The 27,598-nt window shown below is 43.7% G+C and overlaps 2 protein-coding genes across 11 annotated transcripts; one reads left to right on the plus strand and one right to left on the minus strand.

Annotated features, from left to right (window-relative positions):
* The first annotated feature begins 213 nt into the window (after window positions 1-213).
* On the plus strand, window positions 214-2,962 carry rpl8 (ribosomal protein L8). The gene is made up of 6 exons (XM_003961621.3): window positions 214-347; window positions 884-1,027; window positions 1,102-1,243; window positions 1,382-1,600; window positions 1,719-1,834; window positions 2,765-2,962. The coding sequence occupies exons 2-6, from the start codon at window positions 890-892 to the stop codon at window positions 2,921-2,923; spliced, it is 774 nt and encodes a 257-aa protein (XP_003961670.2). The 5' UTR covers window positions 214-347; window positions 884-889; the 3' UTR covers window positions 2,924-2,962.
* A 1,607-nt stretch (window positions 2,963-4,569) lies between these two features.
* Window positions 4,570-27,349, minus strand: usp9 (ubiquitin specific peptidase 9). Of its 10 annotated transcripts, none has more exons than XM_029850043.1 (46): window positions 27,211-27,349; window positions 24,264-24,523; window positions 22,697-22,842; window positions 22,104-22,183; window positions 21,429-21,541; window positions 20,991-21,209; window positions 20,481-20,596; window positions 20,129-20,380; window positions 19,896-20,031; window positions 19,651-19,803; window positions 19,297-19,401; window positions 18,931-19,137; window positions 18,687-18,823; window positions 18,365-18,498; window positions 18,171-18,261; window positions 17,942-18,055; window positions 17,630-17,858; window positions 17,352-17,447; window positions 16,520-16,731; window positions 16,006-16,246; window positions 15,758-15,907; window positions 14,539-14,659; window positions 14,293-14,423; window positions 13,826-14,116; window positions 13,585-13,710; window positions 13,308-13,445; window positions 12,960-13,126; window positions 12,736-12,844; window positions 12,515-12,661; window positions 12,274-12,420; window positions 11,964-12,171; window positions 11,662-11,882; window positions 11,253-11,440; window positions 10,997-11,170; window positions 10,771-10,912; window positions 9,869-10,625; window positions 8,955-9,078; window positions 8,653-8,878; window positions 8,310-8,496; window positions 7,875-8,060; window positions 7,576-7,796; window positions 7,397-7,500; window positions 7,153-7,309; window positions 6,830-7,042; window positions 6,634-6,732; window positions 4,570-6,546 (listed from the first exon to the last, which is right to left on the minus strand). In XM_029850043.1, exons 2-46 carry the CDS (start codon window positions 24,357-24,359, stop codon window positions 6,277-6,279), a joined length of 7,881 nt encoding a protein of 2,626 aa, XP_029705903.1. In that variant the 5' UTR covers window positions 24,360-24,523; window positions 27,211-27,349; the 3' UTR covers window positions 4,570-6,276. The 10 variants fall into 10 exon arrangements, with proteins under 10 accessions (XP_029705903.1, XP_029705943.1, XP_029705930.1 ...); XM_029850083.1 differs by having other exon boundaries at window positions 7,397-7,485; window positions 8,367-8,496; window positions 13,838-14,116; window positions 27,092-27,343; XM_029850070.1 differs by having other exon boundaries at window positions 13,838-14,116; window positions 27,092-27,343.
* Between the last annotated feature and the right edge of the window lie 249 nt (window positions 27,350-27,598).

The following is a 27,598-nucleotide window of genomic DNA, read 5'->3' on the forward strand; positions in this document are numbered from 1 at the left end:
TTTATGGTTTGTTTTCAGGAGTCCCTGGGAAACTGATTATTCGAGTTTTTCAACGCCAAGGTTGAAGCATTTCGTCCTAACGAAAAATAAATCAAATCAAGGAAAAGTATGGTCTTGTTTAATACTTAACGTGTTTCTTTAAGAAGAAACAAGAATTGTAATTTTCTTTCTATATCCACAAATTAAATTATACTAGGCTTGGCAGGTTGGATCATATAAATGAATGCGCATACGGTGGGAAGGCTATACCATCTGCCTACATTTCCCATCGGCCCTTGCAGGCATTTCTCCGGAAGAAAACCTCAACCCTTTTCCGTGAACTTCCTCTTTCCGTCAACGGAGTTTAGGTAGGACGGCCATTGCATTTTCGCTATTTCAAATCTTCTGTAAATCGTCGCTTTATTCGTCCATCGTTTTAAAAACAACATTTCTGTATATGTAACAGATGTTTAAAGACTCGATTACATGAATATTTTAATGACATTACACTGTTTTAAAGTATTTTAACCTATGGTTCGTGGGAGACATGGCGCTCTCACCGGAACGCTGGCGTTGTCCAACAGGCGAAATGCCGACAGACAACTGTTATTACCTAAAACGTAGAGACAGACATAAGCCCTTAAATGTGAGAAATGTCTGCCCTTCGCTTTAGACTCCATGTTCTCCTCTCGTCCAAAAGCAAACGAATGGGTAGTGTAGTGCTAACTGTGCTATCGTTAGCCAAGATTTCATGATGATGCTTGGAACTTGTGAATTAATGTATTTTTCTTTTTATGTAAATGGTATTACCAATATATCCTTTAATATCTAGATATTTATAGCAAGTGTATGTATGTCTATCCGTATTTTTCTGTGCCCCCAACTAAATTGCCATGTCCTACAGTTCACCATGGGACGTGTGATCAGGGGACAGAGGAAAGGTGCGGGCTCCGTGTTCAAAGCCCACGTCAAGCACAGGAAAGGTGCTGCTAAACTCCGGCATATTGACTTTGCTGAACGCCATGGATACATTAAGGGGATTGTGAAGGTACTGGAGCGGACCCCTATTCTAATTGAGCCAGTGCTGAAACCGACACTCAAAATCACCTCATCTCTTTACAGGATATCATCCACGACCCCGGCCGCGGCGCTCCCCTGGCCAAGGTGGCGTTCCGTGACCCATACCGTTTCAAGAAGAGGACAGAGCTCTTTATTGCCGCTGAGGGCATCCACACCGGGCAGTTCATTTACTGTGGCAAGAAGGGTAAATCGGCTTGAATGAAGCTTTTATTTTTATTTTTTTGTCATCTGTATTTCAAGTTTCTGATGTGTGGATTTAGTGGGTGAAAATTGATGCGCGGTCAGTTTCTCAGCCTCGTGACCGGCTGCGTTTGTCCCACAGCTCAGCTGAATATCGGCAACGTCCTGCCAGTTGGTGGAATGCCCGAGGGAACCATCATCTGCTGTTTGGAGGAAAAGCCTGGGGACCGTGGCAAGCTGGCCCGCGCATCAGGAAACTACGCCACCGTTATCTCCCACAACCCCGAGACTAAGAAGTCCCGAGTCAAGCTGCCCTCAGGCTCAAAGAAGGTCATCTCCTCTGCCAACAGAGCTGTTGTTGGTACGGACTGTTGGTGCTTCACAGACAATATTGTGTTTTCTGCTTTTCTATAGGTTGGAGGAACGTGTAGTTTAGGGTTTGATTTGTGAATGGACTAACCCTCTTTGTTTTGCCAAAGGTGTTGTTGCTGGGGGTGGTCGTATTGATAAGCCCATCTTGAAGGCTGGTCGGGCCTACCACAAATACAAGGCCAAGAGGAACTGCTGGCCACGCGTCCGTGGTGTGGCTATGAATGTAAGTCCATGCACACCTGCTGCTGTACCTGGTCCCACTCCGAACTGGGACGACGGTTGGGATGAGCTCAGACCTTGGATATTTCCTTTAATTTAAGTCACTATGAGGAGCCCTTAATTAATGGCCAATAGCAACTATAAACCACTGCTGTTTGTGACATTCTGCAATAATATGTCAGCTGCGTATTTAACAGGTCGGTATTGGTAGTTAGACCACTTCCTTGATCCAGAAATATTGGGGGAACTCATGTTGTGTCTGAGGAGAGTGGATGCCCATCAGGCTCCAACATGAGTTGGTCCCCGTGCACAATGCCGGTTCAGAGGAAACATAAACGGAGTTCTACCAGCACAGTTTGATGTCTCCTGCTGCTGCTCCTTAATCATGTTTTGGGTTTGCTGGTTTAAGGTTTCCCTTGTGAATTTTCCAGATGTTCATGCTTTAGAGGGAATTTATTAATTCTGGTGAGGTTTTAAATAAAAGGAGAAATACAGGTGCTACTGGTCAGGTTAAAGGGATCTGTTGGGATCCTCCTGTTTTCCTCTGGGGGATCAGTGATCTCAGCATTGACAGTAACGGTAGTGAGGGTGCATTGTGATGTCATCACAGATTGGCCCGTTCCTGTGTCGGAGGCAGTGATGATGTGTAACCTGAGATTGGAGCGTAAAGGCTCATGTTTACGTATCGGCCTTCCTCTCCTGAACCTGTGGTCGCTCTAGAATCGTTGCAGCTGCTGGTGGCCGGTCAGTCCTCAGGACCGGGTTTGACACCAGCGGTGTTTATTGTAGCCCACAGAAGCATTTAGCTGCCCTCTGCCAATGAGAGATGGGCTGTAATTGTTAGAAATACTCGATCCCGACCTCAAGAGCCGGTCCTGTCTTTAAAATGAGGTGTGATGAAGTCCCACTTGTTCACCGTCTCTTCTCTCCGCAGCCCGTGGAGCATCCCTTCGGTGGCGGTAACCACCAGCACATCGGCAAACCCTCAACAATCAGAAGGGACGCACCTGCCGGTCGCAAGGTTGGTCTCATTGCTGCCAGACGTACAGGCAGACTGCGCGGAACAAAGACCGTGCAGGAGAAGGAGAACTAGATCTGACTGTCTTGATAATAAAATCTGTTCAATAATCAGTACGCTTGTCCCATTTGTTTTGATTGCACTGGATCATTTACAATATTTGACAATTTAGTCGGGTTTATGGACCGGATGGTCACGTGGTCTCGCTTAAATTGAAATAGCCAATCACATGACTGCAATTAAGCACATTGCTGACGCGGTTAAGAGACGTCACAACGACGCAGCCGTCCTGAACCCGTCAGTGAAGTGTGGAAACACGCACATGTGCACTTCTGTAGTGATGATAGATCCATGTTTGTACTCTGAACATTTCGCGTCTCGAAGCCGAGCTAAAAGAACATTTAAGAATCTACCGGGTTCATGCACGAACGAACACGTTATAAAAAAGTAAAAGAACTTTACATCGCCAAAATCGCTCTTTGTGATCAGAGCTGTGCATAATAATCCAGCGTTTAAAGACGCCACGATACAGGATCGAAGTGGACCGAAGTCCAGGACGTGCACGGACCCGAACAGCCCCCTCCATCCAGCTCCACAATTGTGCGTAACGAGGCGCGTCAACATCGGTCAGTTCCTGCTCGGTCAGACGACGCGCTGCGGTTCTGATTCGGTTTGGGAAAGTGAAGCTTCGATCTGCTGCCGGTACCAGCCTCACTTCGACTCACGGAACCAGAACCCAGCGGCTGGTCTCACCTGGACACAACCGGGCAGGATGCGCTCTGGCACCGTGACGCGCAGCTGTCGTTACCGGGGTAACCCCGTCATACAAAAATACTAAATTTTAAAAAACAAAGACCAAAAACAGACTGAAATAAACTCATATCAACTTTATTTAGAGCCCAAATCGCATCGTTTTTCTCGGGAGTCGTTACAGTCTGCACAGTGGTGACGCCCCCTCTGTTAGAAACGGTCAGGGAAGCCTTTTAAGAAAAGAAGAAGCCTGAGAGAGGGCCACAGACGAGGGCCACAGGTGAGGGCCCCCCTCCCTGGGACGGACAGGTGTGAAGAAGGCACCACACGTACAGACGACATCACCATGACATCAGCAATGTAAACATTAGAATCAGATATGAGTACGTGTATGATCTCTCTGTGGTGGAAGGTGGCGCTGGTATTAAAGACATACAACTCTATTTTTTATTATTTCCTTTATAACTGTTTATCCCGAACTTTGAGGGGACGACTCCAATCAGGAATGCAGTTTTCTTCATTTTTGGGAAATGTTTGAAACGGCGCACTCCAGCAGATGGCGCTATATCCCGGCTAACCGACGTCATTTGTCAATTGAAACCATTTAAATTGTAGTGCTGATGTCCGTAACACCAGTAAAAATACTTTTCAAATTAAAGTGCCAACTTCTAAATATATCCACAGCCGATCTCTGGATCCGAATTCCTCATAGGTGAAACAGCAGCACCAAGGACAAGAAATTATATTCTGACCCAATTTCGGCTCTGAATGGCCCCAAAACTCATTCATTTATGAGCAACTACCATGATGCAGCCTCAGGAAAGAGGAGATTTAAGGGAAAACAATCTCCCACTTGACTGGATGTCAGAGGGATCCAGAATAAAGGTACAGATGTGTGTAAACGAGTTCAGAGGTAGAAACAAGCCAGCAGTTCTGTGCTGCTTATATCTGCCAGTAAAATAAAACACAGGCAAGATTCCATGTTCTTTATTTGCTAAGGGCGCAATGCTTTTTTTTTTTGTTATATTCTGTGCACAAAAAAACTCACAAAGTGAAAATCCACATTGCAACTGTAGCTCCAGAATTCAACCACCAAGGCCAAAACAAAAGTCGGCAAAAAACGGCGAAGAACTCTGTACAGTCAATATCTTCTTTAAAAATAACACAAGGACAAAATGTTCCTCTTAAATCAAATTCTATTTTTAGTGAAATACAACAAAATAAATTCTATAAAATAAGAGCAAAATATTTAAATATAATACGATGGGCTGAATATTTTCATTTGCAGGAGTATTTGGTGTGTTTTAAACAAAACCCCAAAAGAAAAGAAAAAAAAAATCAAATCAAAAATACATGCATTCAAGTTACCAATTAAATACAGTATTTACTGATGTTTACCTTTTACTCCTACAGAATTACAAGTTGCAACATGACTAATCGGCCACTATTCTTCCAGTCCAACCCTGCTGCTCCGCTGGGTGCCAACCCCGACGCCCTCAACCACAGGAAGCCGATGGGCAACGAGTCCGTCTACAACTAGGTTTTATTGAAGAAACAGAAGCAAACCACAGTTGACTATACACCAGACAGCCCAGTGCAGCATTTCTGTTGCATATGTTTCATTTTCTGGTTTCCTAAAGATGAAAGCTAAGCCGTCTATCTCACCAAAACTGACTGCCAAATATGGAGTTGGAGGATTATAATGTGCAATTGAAAAGCCACTTATTCATACATCAATTCAAAAGATCACCCGCACTGTAGACCAGGTTGATGAGTAGAAAAAGAGACAAGAGGGCTGTGGATTAAGAACAGGTTCAGGTTGTTATCGTCATCACAAGTCTTCCCTCAGGCTACAGCTATTTCGGTGAGAAGCCATGCTAAGTATTACAGCATATTAACCCGATTTTCAGAGGATTGAATGAATCACCAGAACAAAGAAGAAAGAAAGAAAGGCATTGGGTTTGAGAACAATGTTGCATCGCTGCTTTTTCCACATCAAACACCGTAAAAGTCCAACCAACCATTCCAAAACTCCAAACTAAAACCAACCACAGCTCGTGAGTTGATTTGGCATCGTTTGCGGGGTTACAAAGAGCTGATGGATAATAATAATAATAATAATAATAGCAACAATGCGTCCTTCAACAGCTGAATAACAATAAACCATCTGAACAAACTTCACTGCCGTACGTGGGTGAAAAAACAAAGGAGTCTTCTTCTTACAGGCTTTTTTGGGAAGGGAAGGGTGTTTTTATTTATAATATCCATTTTGTTTTTCATATTATCTTCAACATCTCCCAACAGCAAACCACAAAGTAATGCTACCGGGGAAATCGGAACAGTCAAAAACATAAACATACTATGTACACCTTTATGTCATGTAGACAAGCGCATTAACATTGTAGGCTCTGGGTAAATTTGCTTTCTTTAGTAGAACTCTTGTCCGCTCTGTGGCCTCCGCAGCCACCAGCAGGTCCCTGTCACACAGTCCGGCAGCCCCAGGCCAGGGACCCTGACAGACTGATGGGAGGGGTGGTCTGGCTCTGCCCTGCCCTGGGGCCCGACAGAGAGACAGAGATAGGGGACAGAGGCCCACGGAGGAGCCCTGTTAACTAGAAACATGAGAGGAAGTAGATCAGAATGATGGAGGCTTGAGGCACAGCGAGGGGGGAGGGGGGTTATTCTTTCGGTGGCGCGGGCGCTGGTATCGTGGTCGGGGCAGGAGCGACCTCCTCGGTGCTCTCCCAGTTTTCTTGTGCTCGTGGCCCTGGTGCGGGAGTGGTGCTAGCAGGGGTGAGGGTTGGGTTTGGGGTTGGGTTCGGGTTCGGGTTCGGGTTTGGGTTCTGGTTGGGGCCAGGAGTCGGGGCAGAAGCAGGACCAGGACGCTGGGGGTTGTTCATGTGCTGAGCAGCAGGACCAGTGTAAGGTTGCCCATGGGGGTGGTTGTTCTGTTTGGTAGAGGAAAGCAGGTGATGTCAGTGAAGAAAAGTCGTGTCTGGAACCAACCTGAACTGTCCAAAGAGTCCCAACAATACCTGCTGAAACTGGGTTGTCCCAGGAGAATGTGGATACAAAGAGGTGTCTTCAGGAGGGGAGGTGTCCTGATCATCAGGCGCCTCCTGCTCATCAGGCTCCTGGCAGACACACAAGCAGTTTTGGAAAACCGAACATTAACGATGACTATTCAGGAGGCGCGTGCACGTGTGCCACGGACGGTGGCGGCGTCGTTACCTCTTCAGGACAAAGTTCACAAGCTTTGGCCAATGTCATGCGAGCGCTGTGAGAGCGCTCCAGGAAGTAGCCGTTGGAGGTCTCGTTGCTCTGAACTGGAGGTGACCAGTTGTTGTAGGTGTACTGAGGGTTCCCAGTATAAGGCCTCCTCTCCAGCTCATCCCCTAACCACTCCACCGCCCAGGTCCACTTCCGTTTCAGGTCACCATTACTCTGCGGACGAGAGCGGGCGGATTAGTAAAGACTATTACACCTGTTGCGGGCTTAATCTTTCATTTCTATGTTAATAACTGGTATTAGAATAACAGGCAAATGGGTCCCACCTGTAAGATCTGGTAGGCCACAGAACAGTTGCTGAAGAGCGCCACCATGCACTTGATGCACTGGTAGGCGCGTTTCTGGTAGTGGTTCTTTGAGCGCTGGATGGTATCAAAGAGCCCATCTCTGTCATCCGGTATGCCCTTCAACACGTTGTGGATCCTACAGAACAGGGTAAAACAAACTTAACGCAGAGGACAAACGAAGACAGTGCAGAACTCGGCCTTGACTGTGGGCGATCAGTCGGACCTGTGCGTCTGCCAGGAGTCCTCAATCAGCAGAATCTGGAGCAGCAGGTCCAAGTAGGGCCTCAGCTCGTAGGTGTAAGAGTAGGCCACCTGCACACGTACGACCTTCAAGATTAATTTCAGTGGATTTTGGACGTCCCAGCGGTGTGGAAATACGGTGGACACATCCTGGACTCTTACCTGCCAGAGCAGCTCACTGAGCACGGTGGAGGAGAACTGAGGGTTCTCCCAGCAGCTGAAGCGAAGCAGCTTCACCGTCTCCTCAGAGTTGCTGCAATCCTCGATGATCTTCTTCACATAGCTGGTCCTCACAAACAGGATCTCTGCCACCAGTGGCTGCACAGGCATCACCGGAGCTGTGAGGTTGGTGTCCCCGTATGGGTTCGGGAGCGGAGGATTTCCTGGAGAAAGAAGAGATTTGATTCGATCCTGAAATCTAGGCAGGTCAGAGGAACGTAGCATTATTAAAGAATACAAACCATTTATGGACGACTGCATGCGCGAGGACACGTCACAGCAGCGCACGAGCTGGGAGACCACAGTGTAGAGTTTTCCCAGCTCAGCATACTGGTATTTAATTGGGGGGCCAGGACCTTCATCCAGAGCGACCAACATGAAAGTAGCTGGAACGTTCAGCTTCAAGAGCTGGGTCTTCTCTGCCAGGCCTGCAGAAGAGGAGGGGACACAACTGGAAAATTACACAACAACACTATTCACAGCTGGAAACATTCAGGCCTATTTTTAAATACCTTGTTTTTTTTAATTAAATATTCAATTTACACTCTTTGAAATATTCATATTAGGAAAAACCAATTCGGCTGTTTACCAAAAAAATGACTATAACTGTTTTACAAGGTTGACATATTTATGTGTTTCAAATGTGATGACAAAAACAGATATTTAGTCACTTGTACAATTCACGGAGGAGCAGGTGGTCGTGGCGGCTGAGTGACCCAACGCGAGCTCCTTACCGAGGTTGGCATACATGACAAAGAGGTTGAAGTACTGCTGCAGGTGACGGCCGTGTTCGGAAACCTCTCTTCGGAGCAGGTTGAGTACGGCTCTCAACAGGTGGTCGCTTAAACTGAGGTTATCACAACCCTGCAAGTAAACAACAGAAAACCCCAGAAAGTTCACAGCGATGCCAGATGCTCCAAACAGAACACTGACTGATAATTAATCCTCATGAATCCATTAGTGAGTCCTAACGAGAGCCGATGTTTCCCCAAATGGGTCAGCTCAAAGTCCAGAACCCACCTGAGCAGAAGGTCCGGGTGAGGCTGTCGGGGAGGGGCACGAGCCGTCTGGCAGGGAAAAGTGAGCTATGAAGACGATGAGCTTGGCAAAAGCACCACGGACCTCAGCGCTGGGGCACTCCAGCAGGTACTCCGAGAAGCGGTTAGGGTACGCAAACAAAACGTTGTGTGCAAACCAGAAGCGTACATTCTTACTGTGTCTCAGCAGGATGCAGAGGGCATCATACCTTAAAGAGAAACCAAGGAAATATAGTTAGAGAAAAATGAAAGAGAATCTCTGAAGAGGAGAGAGGCGAGGCTTACCAGTCACTGGCAGGGCCCCGCACGACTTTTTTGGTGTGAAAACCTGTACTGAAGAGGAACCTGGCAGCAAGCTGAGCACTGATCATTGCAATTTCCTCAGCTTCTGGGAGAAGATGATCTTGTCCTAATTAAAAGATGATAATTTTAAGGAGAGGATGGCGCGAGACACACACACACACACACACACACACACCATAAAATACACAAGACAACTAAATATTTTTAGATGCGTTTGCAATATTCTGTGATTTTTTTTCTGGCATGGAATTATTGAAACAACAGAGGCAACATTCTGTCACCACAATGGATCCAAAAGAAAAGTATAATTTGAAGATTAAATGATTCATAAAAATATGGTATTTACACAACTTTCATTATTTTGGTCAATCTCTAATTTCAGGGGCTGATTTACTTAAAACTACAACAAACCCTTTAAACTATGAGACATGTTTGATAAACTCGGGAATTTAAATGGTGTTTGGGGCTGTGCATCAGACTTGTTGCAAGCATTTATAGTATGAAGCCTCTGAAACGGCCGATTAGGGTGGCGGGTGAGTTTGTTTTTGGAATATAGGGACTATATGTATCATCATTCTGAAATTCTTTCTTATTGTTGCCATTAAATCAGACCCTTCCGGACGGGTACTCTCATACTGTCTCAAAACTGCAGAGGCTGTGTGGTTCAGTGGCCTCAGGATGCAGATTTACACCGATGACGTAATCTCATTGTTCTCCGGTGGTGACCTTCATCATTAAAATACTAGCCTTCCTGCAAAAGCTACAATTACTGACTGACTGAGGGTGAGTGAACCATTTTGTCATAATCATTAGAAAGCATTATGATTCTAATAACCTCTGTTATGCACCAAATTCTTTTTCTATTTAAAAGCAGAACACAGCAAACTGACTCATACCTGGAGGAGGGTTTAAATAGACACTGTTACAGGTCAGAAGTTTCTTAATGAACTGGAAATATTCCAGGCTGTATTGCATTCGATTATGCATGAACTGGACGTTCTGCTTGCGGACGCTGCACTCGATGACACCAGGCATCTTGACCTGATGAGGTTTTGTGGCGGAGATGGTCAAATCAGAGATGTATTTCACAATCTCGTTGTCCTTGTCAAGTGAGTCCATTCTCTCATAAAACAGGATGTAGGCATTCCACCACCGTTTCTGTCTTCGATATGACATCCTCTTCATCATGTGATCAAACACCTCGCCCATGTACTCTCCTCCAAAACATTGGTTCTTCATTTCCTCCTCATCGTCCATCTTGCACTCAGTCACGTCGCCGTCATCAAATTTGTACCAGCGGTTTTTCTCACCATCTCCTCCGTTCCTCTGAATTATGTAGGAATAATAGTGCCCACCGCTGGCCTGTCCTGAGTGTACCAGCACTCCCACCAGACGATACTTGGAGCTCCCTGAAGGTGTCGGTTCAGAGGGCTCATTCTGTTGGATGACCTGATTCTCCGGGTTAACGTCGTCTCCCTCGAGCTTGGCCACACCTGCTACAGTGTATGGCTCCATGTCCAGCTCCCTGGGGAACTCAAAGTAGTCATTAAACTTGATGGCACACTCTCTCTCCCAGTCATAGTCAAAGCGCTTCAGTTGAATAGCCAGGACAGGTGGCAGCTTCTTAATCAGGAGGCGCTTCACCGTATCCACCTGAACAACAAACAAGGCCGTCAACAGTTACACTAAAAACATTCAATTACATCCTAAAAAAACCTAAACCTCAGAACATTTAAGACTCCTTTCATATCAATAATGATTTGTGGCTGCTTATAACTGTGGCGAGTGTCCTTCTCACCTTCTTATTACACTTTTCACAGTGGTAAGCGTTGGCTCCCTCCAGCAAATCTCCTTTAACATATTGCTCCATGGAATCCAACAGGTTCTGGTGGTTTCTGATGTCTACATTCAGAGTTGTGAATGACTCCTCACACTCGTACCTGACATTGCAAAAAATACAAGGGATTAGGGTGAACTTTTCATAAAATATTTCTTATAGCTATGCAAACTTAGACGGCACCTACCTGTGTGGGCACCCCTGACAAATCTTTTGGTCAGCAAATGATCCTCCCAGCACCTTGCTGAGCATGGCAGGGTGGCCCAGGGCTTTCAGGGCTTCATCTAAACTGTCTACCAGAGAGTTGAAAAACTCTAGGGCATCATGTTGCTCTCGCAGGTTTACTGGCTCACCCCACAATCTAAAACACAAATAAAATGTTTGTCTGCAACCGATATAACACAGAGAAACCGATTCAAAGTTCCTTTTTTCCTTCAAAGTACCTGAACTGTTTCCAGAACCCCCTTGGAACATAGTACTGCAGCCGTGAGGCGGCCAAATGTCCAAAAATGACTTGCAGATGCCGCAATACCCCGATGTTGTATTCTTTCCTGTCTTCTGACTTACTGGAGGGTTTATCATCAAATTGATGGTGGTAGCTGAATACTTCATCCCGAGGATCCACATTACTCTGAGGAGTCAGAAGCTCCAGATTAAACACAACACTGACACATGCAGGAGTTATGACACTGTGTTATAACAACAAGTAGTGTGAGTAGTGCAAAGGTTCAACAAATGTATTGTGGAGGAATCATATTGCTAGTGCCAAATAGTGATGTTTACAATGGGTGAAAGGAGTTTCAAATGTTTTTGACTCCCAGGACTAAGAGCTAGTTTATGGGGCTGCTTTACCTCATTTTCCTGCTTCTCATCTCCAGACATGTCATCATCCACATCAGTGCCCGTCCCCTCGATGGCGAGGATGCCATTGCGGATGGGAGGGATCATGTATAGCTGCTGAATGACCGAGTTCATGTAACAGGTGGCCCCAGCATTCTTCAGTCCCACAAAGCCTTTATTAGGCCGTGGCCCAACTGGAGGCAAGTACTCCCATTCTGTTAGTGTCTCACAACCTTGGGAAAAAAAAATACATTATGCACCATTTGCAAATGTAAGAGAAGATCAAGAGTTAAATTGGCAGAGAGAATTCCTACCCAAGTAGTACATGTCAGTCAGGGTATCAACTATTTGCTTGAGGTTACGGACACAGCCTACTGCCAATGCTACCAATAGTTCAAAGCCAGCATTGATAGAAGCAGGGGTGCTGCAGACTGGGATGGCCTGCTCGGTGGGAAACTCTCCACTTTTCATGTACTGAAGGTAAACATTGGACGCCGGGAAGATGAAGTCATCAATCAACTCCTAGTTGAAAAGGAAATGGAAAAACCTGTTAATGCTTTTATGAGAAGGGACAATAAAGAAGTGAAGTTGTTTTTTTTAAATACAAGTATCTGAATGTTGCACCTTAATGAGATTTGCTCCCCCCTTCTCACAGCCAATGTAATATTTCTTCTCCTGTGTCTGGAATGCTAAAAGCTCCTTTGTGACTCCAAGGTGTCCCTCCAAGATGGTCTCTTCAACACCAGTCTCTCCCGTCCGTTTAACCTCATCCTAGTAAATACACACACACACATGTATTTTTGAATGACTATGACTAATCTGAACTACAATAGTCAGACAATTATTTGATTAACAGATGTTTTACCCGTATCCTTTTCAGCCAGTCAATTTCATTGTTGAGGAGCACTTCAGCATTTGGAAGGTTGATGTTGCTATTATAGGCATAGTTCAAAAGATGTCTGAGTAAGGTGAAGTAGTCCCCAGCATGTTTGGCGCGCTCTTTGGCTGTACTCTGGAAAAGAATAATCAGAAATTAGGAACTTGGAAATTTCCACCTATCTGCCATTTAGCAACGCAACCACTTACCCCTAGCACAGTGAAGAGGAGGGTGATGAAGAACAGCAGGGGTCGATGACCCATGCAACATCGAGTTGCCATTAGGAAAAACTGTTCCTGGGCCATCTGACGTACAGATCTGTTTAACACAAATGAAAATATCCCCATTGGAGAAGACCGGAGAGGATAACACTTGTACAGTGTTTCCACTCGTGACTCAGCAGCCAATATGACATGTAGCCAGGTGTACTTACTTGCTGTGGCAGTGCAGAAGCAAGTCTATGATAAAAGTCTGCCAAGCCTTCTCCTTACTGAGTGTGTCCAGAGTTGTGGGGGTGAGGGCAAAGCATAATGTCATTACTTCCAGGGCCTCGCAGCACACCTGCTCGTCTTCTCCATCCGGCTCCTTAGCTGCATTTGTCTAACGATAAAAATGGATGCATGTTACCAAAACCATAACACTGCCCTGTTAATCATATTAAAGTTGTTTTACTGTGACCCAATTTTGGAGGGATAGTTGGACATTTAGTTTTGGTGAGGTTTTTCAAATACCTGGACTACAAAACAAAAAACATTAGCACGAGAAGCACAAATTAACTCACCTTCTCGTATATCTTGCTAATTTCTTCATTTGAACTGAAGACGAGCTGTATTGTACCGCAGCCTGACGCCCACACTATTTTCTGAACTGCACGAATCACACATATATCTGGGATGTACTTTGATGCCTGGAAAAAGCTCTAGTGGAGAATCAGGAAACAAAAATGTAAAAAATGAATTTGCACCTTTTATTTGAACATGCATTTCCCTCCCCTACCACCCCACCCTTCTGTAAAGGTCAATTTGGTGTTTAAGTTGGTTGCTTATGTTTTCAGTTACCTCATCAGATATCTGTTGGGCCAGGCGGATGGCTACATTGCGCAGCATGCATTCTGATGCAGGGTTGGGGATGTTTTGTAAGGCATTCTGGAGGACCAGAGCCTGGTCGTGAGTAGCTTGATTTATCTGTACAAACGTAAGGGAGGTGGTGGTTGTAGAAACAGAAGACAACGTGTCAGTTAGGAGGAAGTCTATTATACAGAAAGTAATAAGAAGGATATGTAATATAGGCGAGTTATACCAGTTGCCTCACCGGTGACACGGGAATATTTCCATCAGCACTGGGTTGGCAGGCTTCAGCTACAGCTTTGACATGTCCAAATCCTACAGCTGTGAGGAGGAGCTTTGCAATTTTAAGTGCATTGAGGTAAGCCCCACGCCGGGTCTCCATATCTGCAGAAGGGAGGAAGTTGTTCCTGGTAAGCATGCTCAATACCAGGGGAAGGCCACCACTTTTTAAGAAGTTGTACTGAAAATCACTGGCGTCCTCGCCCAGAGTGGCACTGGCTGGCATCAGTAAAGCATACACAACCTAGAAAGATGGAGGGGAAACATTGAGAACAAATCAGAGAACAAATCTCTCTCACATTGCCGAAACTGAGAAGAAGCTACAATGCTCAAATATTCTAACAAAAAGGTACACATTAAAGGCTTGTCAAGTGGTAGCTGTTAAACTGACAGCTGCAGTGTTAAAGCAGTTACACCCACCTCTATGAGGTAGAGGACTTGTGAAGGCGAAGGTCCAAAAAATCTCGAGTCAAGTGATGGACTGAGACTGTTCTCTCCAAGTTTTGCATGGTCCAAACATATGGCTCTGAGATTTTCTACTGTAGTGTTATCTAGGAACATCGAACACAACCAAAATAAAATTATTCGCATGTAACATGGGTGCTTTTAAGTCCACCGTGTTATTGATAAAACAGGAAAATGGACAGACCGCAGGTGCATATTTACCTGGGGGCATAAGTTTCATAAGAACCCGAGCTCCATCTCGAAGTAGTGGCATGTTGAGGTTGCAGCCCAGATCAGCTACTTGCCAAAGGAAGGAGATGTATCGCAAATGCAAGGACATAATCTATGAACAAAAGTGAGGTGGTGCTTTGAGTAGTGTTCCCTGATTTAATGACAAATATGAAATTACCAGTTTTTCCAAATTTCACGCAAGAACATTCAGATGACAGATTTAAATAAACTTACATTTTTGTAGTGATACATAAAGCCTCACAATAAACACAAGAAATCAAATGAAATGTAAGAACAAACCAAAATTGGTCAACCAGCCAACAACATGAACCTCAATGACTCAGAAATTAATGAGCCATTGTAAATTTCTCTTTGACGCTTGGATAGTTTAACCTATTTTTCATTCTTCCTGGAGAAACCCCACAGTAACAATCCCAATTCCCCTGTGATATCCTTTATTGAAGCACTTCAGAGGCTTTCACATTGTTTTGAGCAAACACAACATAGCAGTGGAAACAGGAGATCCATGTGTAACGGTCAGCAGTGCAACGTAGATCAGGTTGTGTCACTGTAGAGAACACCGCAGTTAAAAGTACCAGTAGTTACAGACAACCACCAAATTAACTTACCGTAGTTAAGTTAGTAGGGCCCAAAGTTAACCCTTCTTACCGAGCAATTATTAAAGTTAAGTCCTCTAATTTTATGATAGGCCAGGAACCAGGGTTAAACAAGTAACCTAAAGCTGCCGTTTTGTTGTCTCAATGCTTCCTTGAGCACTTATACAGGACCATTGGCCTTAAAACAGTAAACTTGTAACAAATGGGCCAAACTGTAGGGCAAAAACTGCTGCAAATGTGTCATGGAGAGGCACCTCTCTAAAAAAAGAGCCACAAATTTGGCAAAAGCAAATTATGTGTGCTTGAAAATTGAATGGAATTGTCCCAATGTGGACCCAAATAGCCAAAAACTGCCAAAACCAGTCCTCCCTGAATAAATAAGCAGTGAATAAAGTGGAAATAAATCCACCCTACCAGAATGAAGACAACCAATTTAAAGGCAAAGCTCTGATATATGGTCAAGATAAAATATGAGTAAAACATAAATAAAACAGTAACAATCTCCTAGATGGGAATAGTTACCATGACAGCACATTAAAGAGTTACAATTGAATATAAAAATATAACAATCAAAATCTCTCTTGTAAACTCACCACACCAGGAAGACAACTTTCTACTTCTGGGTTGGGCCCATCACTGTAGTGGTTTCCATGGTTGCCAGGGGACCCAGTAGATGAGTCAGAGGAGCTGTCTGGACTGGAGGGCATGTTGGTACTCACCTGGGTCAGCTTGGCTGTAATCAGCTAGACAGACCAATTATAAAATTAATCATTTGACAACACTAGTCTTTAAATATTTACACAGAAAAGAGAAGAAGGGTGGATCATCATAATAACCTCACCGTTTTGTCTTTCAAATTGAGCTGTCCAATCAGCTTCCTGTCGTCGGCGGGGTCAACAACCTCTCCACCAATAAATAGCTCAATTTTGGTATGAGCAGCATTGGCCTTGATTCTGTTCAGGATGTTGCGCCGTACTGAGCCTATTGTATCATTTGTGTGTGACCAGATATCCAAATCATCTACCTGACGCCCCTGGTTTGGGAAACGAATGATCAAAGTGATATGTTTCCCACGGAAAGCTCTGTAGAGGAAGCAAAGCAGAAATTTAACATTACCTCCGAGTAAGAACATTTATTTTAAGTTGACACTCGTCTCAATAAAGTTTACACCTATTTAATTGAATCACTTGTCATATTGTCTTTAATGTGGATTTATTCTGGCATTGTTAAGGTGTGAAAAAATTGATAAGACACAATCACAAATGAATGACACATGGTTTGTAAAATATCAGGGGAAAAAAAAAAAAGCTGAAATATTGTTTCCTAAAAACCTTCCAGAAAGATTTTGACTGCACCTTGACATGGGCAGTATAGTCCTCTCCTCGTGGTAGTCACTGTCACATTCATTGATGTACTCTTTAAGCACAGTGAGAACTCGCACCATGCGAATAGCCTCTTGACGAGCACAGTTGATACTGTCTTTGTCTCCATCTAACACACACAGGGTGTCATAGGACGCCTTCAGACGGTCAAAACATGACTGGATGAAATCTTCGTGAATTTCAACCTAAAAACAGACAAAAACAAATGAATTTGAGCTAAAATAATGTAAATGATTCTACAACCAATCCTAGTTTTTTTTTTTTTTTTTTTAAAAAGGTTACATTTAAAAAAGGCCAACTATCCGAGTATTAAGACAAGCAACTATTGATGCAAAATCATATCTTGCAAATGTGAATTGTGATTACCAACTATTTGTGTTTTAATGTTTGGCATGAATAATCTTTTTTTGGGGGGGGGGCATATAATGACAGATGGCTCTTGTTTGTGGTCAGTTCTGCCACTTCACAAAAAGCCCCGGTCACATGGGAATTTAAACCTGGGATCTTCTTGCTGTGGAGTTTGTATGTTCTCTCCACATTTTCCCCGGGTACCTCGGCTTCCCCCCAGAGTCCGAAATCACGCATTTTTAGGAAAAGTGAACTTGTAACTTGACCTCAGGTGTGAATCCGAATGTTTCTACATATGCTAACCCTGCATAAGTGGCCAACTATCTTAAAAGAATCGAATCATTATGACAGCTGACAGTTGGGATGTCTCTCCACGTAGGCAGAAATCGGTCGAATAATATGCAAGCCTGCAAAATCCCCAAATTTTGCCACAATAAGGACGAGAACGTCAATGTACCTGATTGACTTGCAGTTTTGGTCCAAGATTGGTGTAGATCTCCTTTAGCAAATCTATGGCTCTGCTTGCAATGTCATCACTTCCTTGTATTACCACCTGAAAGATAATGAGACACCTTACACGTCAACAACACACACCATTAATTTCAAGGACGAGCTATTGTCATCAAGTTCCTGTCTGTACTGGGTTACGCAACTATAACTGTACAGAATATTCTTCCCTTCAATACTCAAAATCATCAGTGAATACCTTTGCAATTAGTTTTTAACAATACTTACCCTCCAGAGGTAATCAAGGCCTATTAGCTCTAGATCATCCATCATATAGGCCCTGCGCTTTGCTACCAGCTTGCCTTCCCTGCAGTTGACAGCCTTGAAGAACCTCTCAAAGCACTTCATGCCGTTCTCTGTTAATAGAGAAGGGTCCAACTGCAGGACATTGTTTTCAAAAAAGTCCTTATTTATGTCTGGATCCAGGTCTGGCTCATCTCCCATGAGCTTGGAGTACCTATTAGGTGGCAAAAAGCAACACATTGGTAAATGTCACGAAATTCAGTAGGTTTAACAGCAACATTGGGTAAAACCTCATACCACTTGAAGCAGGCCTCACGATCACACAAAAACACTGCATTCTCAGCCAAACACTTCCAGATCTGCTTAGCTTGAGGGGCACACAACCACAACTGGCCATCTTTTAGCAGGAACCTGGCAAAACAAACAATAGCCATCTCTTTCTTGTGCGATTGGTAATGTTTTATTCCCAGTATCCCTTGATTCTTACCGTAGATATACCGACAATGTTAGGCTTAAAGAAATGTACCTCAAAAAGTTAAGTCGTTCTTGGACTTCCTGGACATGGCTGTAGCGGCTACCTGGCCTGACTGTCTGAGGGTCAAACTCAGCTTGTTCTTCTGTAAACGTAAACATATTCACATTGCAAACAGTGCACATTACAGACACTGGCACACATCAATAAAAGTTCTGACTAGCAGCCGTTCTCATAGTGTCATGCACCTTTAGACAACTGCCTCATTGTTTCCATGTAAGCTGAAAGATTTTCAGCGACCAGGGTCACCAGAGCATGGTTGTGTTGAAGCTGGTTGATAAGGTCATGGCGGTAAAAGACATGAGGACTTCTCTGGGTTTGACTGAAAAACAAAATTAAAGTTCACAATAAGAAAATGAGAAATGCAACACGTTTAAAATATGTCTGGAATTAACGAATGAATGAATAGTGGGTTTATTATAAAGGTGGATGACATAACATCCAGCACATCATGAACATCACATTTACAGTCAAATTATCCTGCAAAATAGTTTTCACCGTTGGCCATACCTGAGGTTTTGTGGGGCTTCACCAAAGAGGCTGCAGATTTCTCTGATTTGCTTCAGGGCAGGAATCACCCACTTGTCATTGGTTCGTAGCTCCTCTATGAAACGATCTATCCATTGAATCTTCTGTGTGTCTCTGTCCTGTGAGGAAAATTTAAGATCACACCCATTGCATTAAACAAGTGTTCTATATCATAATTCGCACAGCATTCACCTTTAAACACTTTGACCAAGGCCATAATGTGTACCTGAGAGCAACTGTAGTCTAGTATTTTGATGTGAGCACTAAGAGCTTGGTCCATGATATCTACAGGTACGTCATCACTGTGTGCCAAATTCCACAACAGGTTCAAGACCTTGTGGGCCATCACCCCATCTTTATCATCTTCAGCCAAGCGTCTGATGAGTTCCAACAGTTTCTCACGCTGCTTTTTGCTAGCATTGGTCCAGCTTGCCTGCAGAGGAGATACCAAACAGGATTTTAAATGGACATTTTACAAAAAACTGGTTTTCAACCCCCCCTCCCCAAAATGACTGAACTACATAATGAACAAGAATGAAACACAGATGAGCCCCATACTGAGTAAAACAGAACTAGGGTATCTCTTTCTTACCTTGAAACAGTCAAATAGGTGGTCAAGCTGCTCTGGTGAGAAGTCCCAGGCCAGCTTTGCCAGCAGGTCATGTACATTTTTTACAATTGCCTCATGTTTGCCAGCCTAGAGATAAACAGACAAAAGGCAGTAATTAAAGTAAAAACTGTAATTATCTAAGAATATATACATATTGATGGGAAAAAATTTAAAACATTTTAATTTTTTTTAATCAAGACTCCCTTATTCATGTAGAGAAACGGGTTTTTTTTTTTACATTAAATAACAATGTTTAGAAAGATTCTTCCACAGTTACTTGCTGACACTTAAAAAGCCAGACTCAATATTTCGGATGGTTAGCAAGTTTGAGGTTACCTGCGCTGCCCAGATGTTGTCCAGGTCCTGCATCGTCAGAGCCTTCTCTTTGATGACAAAGCGAAGGATCTTCTCCAGTTTCTCAACATACTGTGGCTGATGCAAACTGTCACGCAGCACAATAGACAGGATGTGGTTCTGTTGGATCCACTCCTAATATGAATGACACAAAAGGGAGGGTTTTTTTTAAATATGAAGGAATTAATTCTAAAATAAGAACCACGAAACTACCGAGTTCTGCTCACCGCCATGCGTTCAGCAGTCAGCCATTCCTCCTCCTCTGGGTTATGCCGATGAGTGTAGTAGGACACACTAGAGATTACCTTATTAACTTCATTTAGTGCATTCATTTTGCCATTAAAAGAAGAAATTTGCAATAACCTGAGAAGGAAAAAAAAAGCCTGTTTAACATCAAATACATGTTGGATGTTTTTGATAACATCAGGGGGACTGAAAGAGTTTGTTTTATGAGCCTCACCTAAGTATCATTTTTAACCTAAAAATTTCTAAATTCTTCACAGTCTCCTCCTGCCCAGGTACTCGGGAGGCCAGATTCTTCAGAGACTTGATTATCATGGACAGTGCGTCGTTTTTGGCTTCATTCTTGGCCTCTTTTTTCAACTCCTCATCTGTCAGATTCTCTAGAAACTGGGGAACCATCTCAATGACTGGAAGGAAGTACTTCTTTACAGTGTGCAATGTGAGGAACTCGTAACACTGGCCAAAAGGTCTGAAACACAGAGCAGTCAGCACACATAAACTTGTGTCCACAATAATCGTAAAAACATCGTTAACCTTTGAGTATTCATCTTAAAAAACAAACACCTTACTTTATAAGTGCAGCGATGATCTGGACGTTCAGTGCTTGGCCACTCATGAAGCGATCGTGCAAAATTTGAAAACCATTTAACGTGCCAAACTTGTTTATCAAGTCCACCAACCAGCCCTGTAAATATCAAAAAGGAAATAGGACACAAGGAACAGTATTAAGAAAAATACATACTAAAAAAGGTGAGTAAAGAATTAAAGCACATCACACAACTCACTTAATTTTTTTGATCCATAATTTATCAATAATCAAACTGTGCCTCTCTGGTTTTGGATACATTCATTAAGAAAATATCTCTAATAAGTAGTTGGTCTACATAAAGCTGTGGCGTGTTCGGCTGCTGCTTATGTTAGCACTCTACTATACCATCACTACCATCACAGAGAGGTCTGCTTTAAAGCTTTAGATCGGCAATTATCTTACGCATGACAGGACAATTATACTGAAATCACTGTGAGTAACTGACACATCTATTTGAACAACTAATGTTCATTTTACAGCAAGGAGCCACCTTGGGAGAGCGAGGATCCGGTGGTCGGGCAAAGAGCTCATCGTCAGCAAGCTGTGCCCCGGCTGGGACAGATTCAGAAGGCCGAGTGCCATTGTATATGTGGAACTTGCAGTGAGGGTTCGTTGCCATGGCCAACAGCTCCAGCAGTGGAAACCAGTCCTGAGAGAGCTTGGCCACACATAACTCCACTAAACGGTGGGTGTTATTGATGATGCACCTCTGTGAGGAGAAAAAACAAATCACAAATAAAATCATATAACATAAATTAGACATGAATCACGAATGACTTCCGTCCTAATTTTTTTGCTACCACTTTTTTCTTGTTACAATTCTTCAGTTCACCTATTTAGGGGTTCAATATATAACCTATTTTTCCTTAAAGCCAACTGTACATCAGAAAAAATTTTACATTAAATATATTATCAAATATGAACTCACGTGGATCTCAAACTTCCAGCCACTGACGGCCTCATCTGTCAGGATCTTGGTAAAGGAGATTGTTAGACCATCTCGGAAAAACCTCTGACATGCCTCACATTTCACATCCAGTCCTGAAAGCAAAATAAATAACTAAGAAAAAAGTAGTTGAGGGCAGATCTCCGCCAAACAGGTCATTTCTCCACAAATTGAGATTTACACTGATGGTATAATATTATGAGTCGTAAGACAACCAACATCATCTGTTCTTTGGCTCATTATTAACATTTTTAGTAAATTCTACTAAAATCTGTTCATAACTTTTTCAAAAAAAAAAAACTTGTTATTTTCTTCACAAACAGACAGATAAACGTCACCTAACCTCCTCAGCGGAGGCAATCACCAAATTACAAAATGTACAGAATACTGCTAATTGCAAAATTGCATAAAATAAAATCATGTGCTGATGAGAACACATGTTTTAGAGGCATTCTGTTCCAGGAAAACTCCTGTGCACTGTTATGGTACGCAAGACTGGAAATATGGGACATGATGGTGTTGGAGATGTCTGGTTACGCACGGAGCAGAATGAAATCTATGGCATGCTCTCAAGTCAACTGCAGTAAAACTGATAAAATAGTTCTGATTGTTTATTCTCAACACAACAAATCCATCCAATAATGTGTGCATTTCTACCTTTTTTACTCAGGTCGATTGCAGCTTCCAAAAGAACTTCTAGTTCTCCTTTTGGCAAAACTGGCACAACCCAACGAGGCCTAGAGGAAGAAAAGAAACACTTGTGAATGAGAACAAGTTTTTGTTAATGAGTAAGATGTACCACATTGTTAAACAAATGCAATATAGGTAAATAGATGAATCCAATCTCGAAAATATACATTCATGGTGACCACGTTGAACACAGCTGTGCAATAAGTCAGGTATTAGTCCAAAATGTCTACAGTAAAAGCAGATTTAAGTAAGAGGGGAGCCCACACAGCACAAAGGTAACCTTAAAGCCCACTTTAGCCGTCAAACATAAAATGTTTACACCCGGGTTTGTCAAAAAGTTTCAGTTTCAAAGCTTCATCCGCTGCATTAACAGCGACACCTGGTGGGGGAATAATATTACAGCAGGGGCTGTAATATAAAATAAGATTCTGCATAAATGAGCAAGTAACAGTAAGTCTGAATTGTAATGGAGGGGCTGTTTTGATAGTCAGCACTCAGACACTGATGTGGATGCTGTCATGATCCACTTAAAGACAAACAAAACTACATCTGGAAAATACCTGTTGATCATGTCGTCCAGCTTGGCCAGGTCGGCGTGTGGGAAGGCCGGTTCCTCCTTCTCTAGCCGATGTGTCCCGTCTCCTTGGCCTTGCTCATCTGTTGGGCTCACTGGAGAGTTCTCATTTGACGAGTTAGGAGATGATGTCTGCAATGGAATGGTTGCATTAAAAAAAAAAAAAAAAAAAAATCAGCCTCAGTTATGGACTCAGAAGTAAACCTCTATTCCTTATTTCTCATAGTATAAATGTGACTGCAAATGGAATTCTAGCTATTTAACACATATGTATTTAATATTGTCATTAAAATGTTCCGAAGAAAGTGAGTCTGTCTAGATTTGAAATCATCATAAACACAGGCCTGCATCAGAGGGCGCATGGAAGCTTCAGGAGCAATGTGGGGTTAATACCTCCCATATGGACATTAAGGATTTTGGAATTGAGGTAGAAACGTGTGGATGACTGGACTGACTCCTTCACCACCCAGTCATGAACAAACTATGAGACTGTGAAGCTCCAACCTTCATTCATTAAAGAGACATTCTAAATATCCAGATTCTATGACATCGTCATTTGTCAACCCAACATCTCCAAAAATCTCTTATTTTTTTTAGAGGGAAAGTAAAGTTCATACTGGACAATATTTGGCAAGCAAGTCCTTTGAATTATGCATGTTTCCATAGTGACATATGTCACGCAAAGTCGACTCCTTGGGTGTGATGGGATGTCTTGAAGCCCCGTTACTGAGCACAAACATTCACTATAGCTATAAAGAAACAGGTGTTCTTATTGAAAGGCCATCAAACAAAAAGGTCATTCTACTCATTGTATTAAGGATACAATGAAATGCTGTTTTCATCCTTATCTGCATTTAGACCAAAGGCAGAAAAAGCTGAAATATGCAAGCGGAATGTATAGGTGTGCATTATTTGCACAATAGAGTATTTCTCAGTGCTGAAAAAGATGAATTTGGAATGAAAGGCAACACGAGCAAACCACTTAAGCCCTATATGACCATTCCCCTCTTCGTTTATGTTGAAACCAAAGGCGGCTGCGCTTGCAGTGAGCAGCTTTGTGCTGTATAAGATGTTAAAGAATAAACAGAATCAAAAGAAAGGCACAAATGAAAAATATGAGATGTGGGGGTGTATGGTTAAAGGCTCCTTCTGCTTGGCTGACCTACATAGGCAGCTTGCTTCTCACGTCTCACCCAGACTCGCTCTCACCAACACAGGCCTGCACATATACACACTCCTTATCCATCACTCAGGAAGCTCTGTTCATTGATGCCTCGCTGTGGCTCCCTTTCTCCCCCTTTTCCGCTCCCTCGTCCCTTCCATTTTCGCCCCCCCCTTTTCCATCTGTGTGGTTAGGTATGAGCTGGATCTGTCAGAAAGCTGTGGTGCAACGCCTGATTGAAACAGTGGCGTAACTATGGTTTCGTGTCAGCACAGCTAGAATCCGTTAGCATCTGCTACTGTGACGCCACCGCACAATTTAATACCGAGTAGAGAAACGTGGGGGCAAATACAATAACGCAAAGACAGCCATTGAGAGTAGAGAGGCATACCTGGTTCTGTGGCAACGGTGGCTGGCTCTGAGCATCGGGTGCCTGGCCCTGGCTCTCATTGCCCCCCACCGGAGAGCCACGCGTGGTGGCCGTCATGCTCGCCACAGGGCAGATCTTGGCAATCTTGGCCTTTTAGGGAGTGCTGCCCAGGAGTGAAATCACAGCCACCTCAGCTGTTGAGCAGAGGGAAGAGAGCCCAAAGACACAAGAGCGGGACACAAGCTGGAGGTCTGGGTGTGCTGCTGAGACCATTGCATAAACTGGAACACAGAAACAGGAGCAGAGGTCAGAATCCAGGCCCAGATCCATACAAATCACATTGCATCTGCATTATTTCATTCAATATCTATAAAAAAAGAGTGAAAACACCATCACGTGCACTATTGTCTTGTACAGACAACCTTGTTGCTCTGTTCTCTTGTCACTAATTAATGAATATATTTACAGTTTGGGGCTCAACCCAGAGCCGCTCTCCACAGTGACCCATGTGATCTGATTTAGACTAAACAGAAGCTGTCTGAAAGACAACATCGGCGTTGAGGAATCCTTCGTACGCTCCAGCAAAGCTCCGGACACAGCCCGGTCCACGGGCTTTATTGCACCTGTGCAGCCACAATTATTAAGGATAAAATGATTGATTAATTGAAGCACAGGACTGAGTATTGCTACTGTTTACAAACGCATCGTCTCCTGCTTCTGTCATGTTCTCTGGAGGCAGAATGAACGCTCCCCTCTGCTGTTTCAGAGCCTTCCAGCTCATTTAAAGCAGCCACACACCGACCATAGAAAAAACAGTCCCCTGATATTTTCTGTGGAGGATGTGTAATAACAATTTCCTGCAGCGTCGCTACAACCACCAGCTATATTACATATTCAGAGACGGGCAGAAAAGTTCGAAGGTAACAGATAAGGTCAAGGAAGCGGGCGACCAGAGACACGCAGGAATCCAGGGCAAATCTGAGTGACGTGAATCAACAGGGAGCGAAAAGGTCAAAAGCGGAGACAAACACAAGTGATGAAGCCAGAAAACTCGAGATCAGATCAATAAAAAGTATTTTAAGTGGCAGTTAAACGGCCTCAATGGGACTGCTGTTCCACTGACCTCGGAGGGCTGCAAGTTCACCAACATCAAGACAACATGCCAGGAAATCTAATAAAAACATGTATTAGCTGTGCAATAAACCAAGAAGACAGCTAATGCGGTTTGTCTTCTTGGAATCAACTGGCCATTTTATGAGGAACTATTAAAATTAAACACTGAAACACAGGTGGAGATGAAAATATATCCAAAATAAGCTTCATTTCTCTGAAGAATAGGTTCATTTTCATGCACTTTTTGTACTTAAATATGCGAAACCCCGTTATTTCCTGTTTACCAGATGTCCACAGACACCTGCTTAAATAACTACAATATGCATTGCGCCATGCATGGCTTATAACATGTGTTATAGCGTGATAAAGTGCAGTAGTGGTCTCTGGCCGAGGCAGAGCAGCAACATTGTTATCTTGTAGCACTAGTTCATTAATAATGGTGGATCGGCTCCTCGTGACGCACAAAAGCACAAATGCACCCGAAAATGCTGCAGAAATCGGTCCTACCGTGGGGAAACACTCAACGCGGAGCCTTAAAGGGGCATTTTCGTGCAAAGAGACGCGGGGCAGATCGACTATTAGACGGTCCGAATCCAGGAATCTCACGGTCACATATCACAACACTAGCGCCGTAAAACGACGCAGCCGGCTGCATGTCGGGGTAGTTGACGCCTGCTACCAGCTAACCGTGGAAACTAACAGTGGGTTAGCCCACAAGACGGTCCGCCCAGACCAGAGTAATGACGGCCTTATCGTCCGGAGTCCACGGTGCGGAGCCACGAAGGCCTCATCGCTCGGTCAGGCCTGACAGCACAACTACCAAGCGAGCCTTCGCTACACAATTTGCCCCCTAAAAACACACACGGGCCGGTTAATAACTACACCACTATCGATTACCAACACGTTCCCAGTGGCAAATACGCACAAAGCGATGTTACAAGAGAGCTCTTTTGTGCGAGGGTGCTAAAGGACCAGCCGAGGTAAAGCGTTAACATTAGCTGTTAGCTGGCTACGTGCGAGTAAATACCCGAAGCAACAGTGAGCTAACATTTGTGTTGTGGTGAGCGGCTTGGTGATATGGCCTTACTAGTCCAACTTACCAGACTCCCATTAAACTTTGCAGGATGGACACTTAACCAACAAGCCAAATGTCTTCATTCTCGCCATTTGGGTCATAGAAACAACTCGACCCGGCTAACGTAACGCCAAACGTTATTGACAGGGGAGTCGTCTATTTCCTGAAAATGAGTGTTCAGACCTGACGCTCAGGCAAACACACAGCAAAATAAATAAAAATTTGTCCATTTAAACCCCGGCACCTGCAAATTAACGCAGCGACAGTGGAGTGATAAATATGTAACGAAGGAAAGCTTGGCAGTCGTACGTAGACAATAAATGCTTTTCAATACCTTGTAGACGAGAGGTTCACAGGACCTATCCAATCTGTAGATCGACTGTTATGGACAACGTAGTTAGCATTAGCTTCGAGTCAGTCACTGTAGAGAAGCAAGCTAACCAAATCGTGTATTGTTTCGACTGTGCAGAGGCGATTACATCAATTGACATAGTAAAAGATACATTGAGGTGGCATATATAGTGAGAAAGAAAATGGAAATTTACACAAAAACTAAACCGCATACAATCATTTTGCATCCGTCACCAACTGACCCTAGTACTAGCTTTAGATAGCTAACATTTACCAGCAAGAGTACCGAGCTAGTTAGCTAAGAACTCACCAGGAATTCGCTTTGACTTCCCCCTCTATTCAAGGGATAAAGTGCAGTCTTTAACGATGGTGTCGTCGTATATTACATAAACGTGGCCTATATCGGCGATACTTTCGCAAGACACAAACCTCTTACGAGAAAAATCTAATTCCTACGATTTTCCTCTGCATCTGGGTGTTTTTCATGCGTCACCCGGCGCCGTAACAGCCCCCAAACTCTATCTGGTCCGATTTCTGGAGCTTGTCACTTCGGTCCCAGCAGTCACACACAACTTGAATCAGTTCAACATGGCGGAAGCGCAGACGGACACTCAATGTTGCGGGATAAAACAGGCCAAAGCGGGGATGCCAAACCCCGTGTCAGCGCTGCGTGTGGTCCCGTTTGCACCGCAAGCAAATACAGGTCGGAATACGAAACACCTTCCGAATGGAAATTACTTAAATCCTTCGCGATTTCGGTAAAATGACTCCGGTTCCACTAAGGAATCCAGGTCGGGGTTTGCTTCCAACCAAGCGG

This window comes from Takifugu rubripes, chromosome 1 (assembly GCF_901000725.2).
Source record: "Takifugu rubripes chromosome 1, fTakRub1.2, whole genome shotgun sequence".
Lineage (NCBI taxonomy): Eukaryota > Metazoa > Chordata > Actinopteri > Tetraodontiformes > Tetraodontidae > Takifugu > Takifugu rubripes.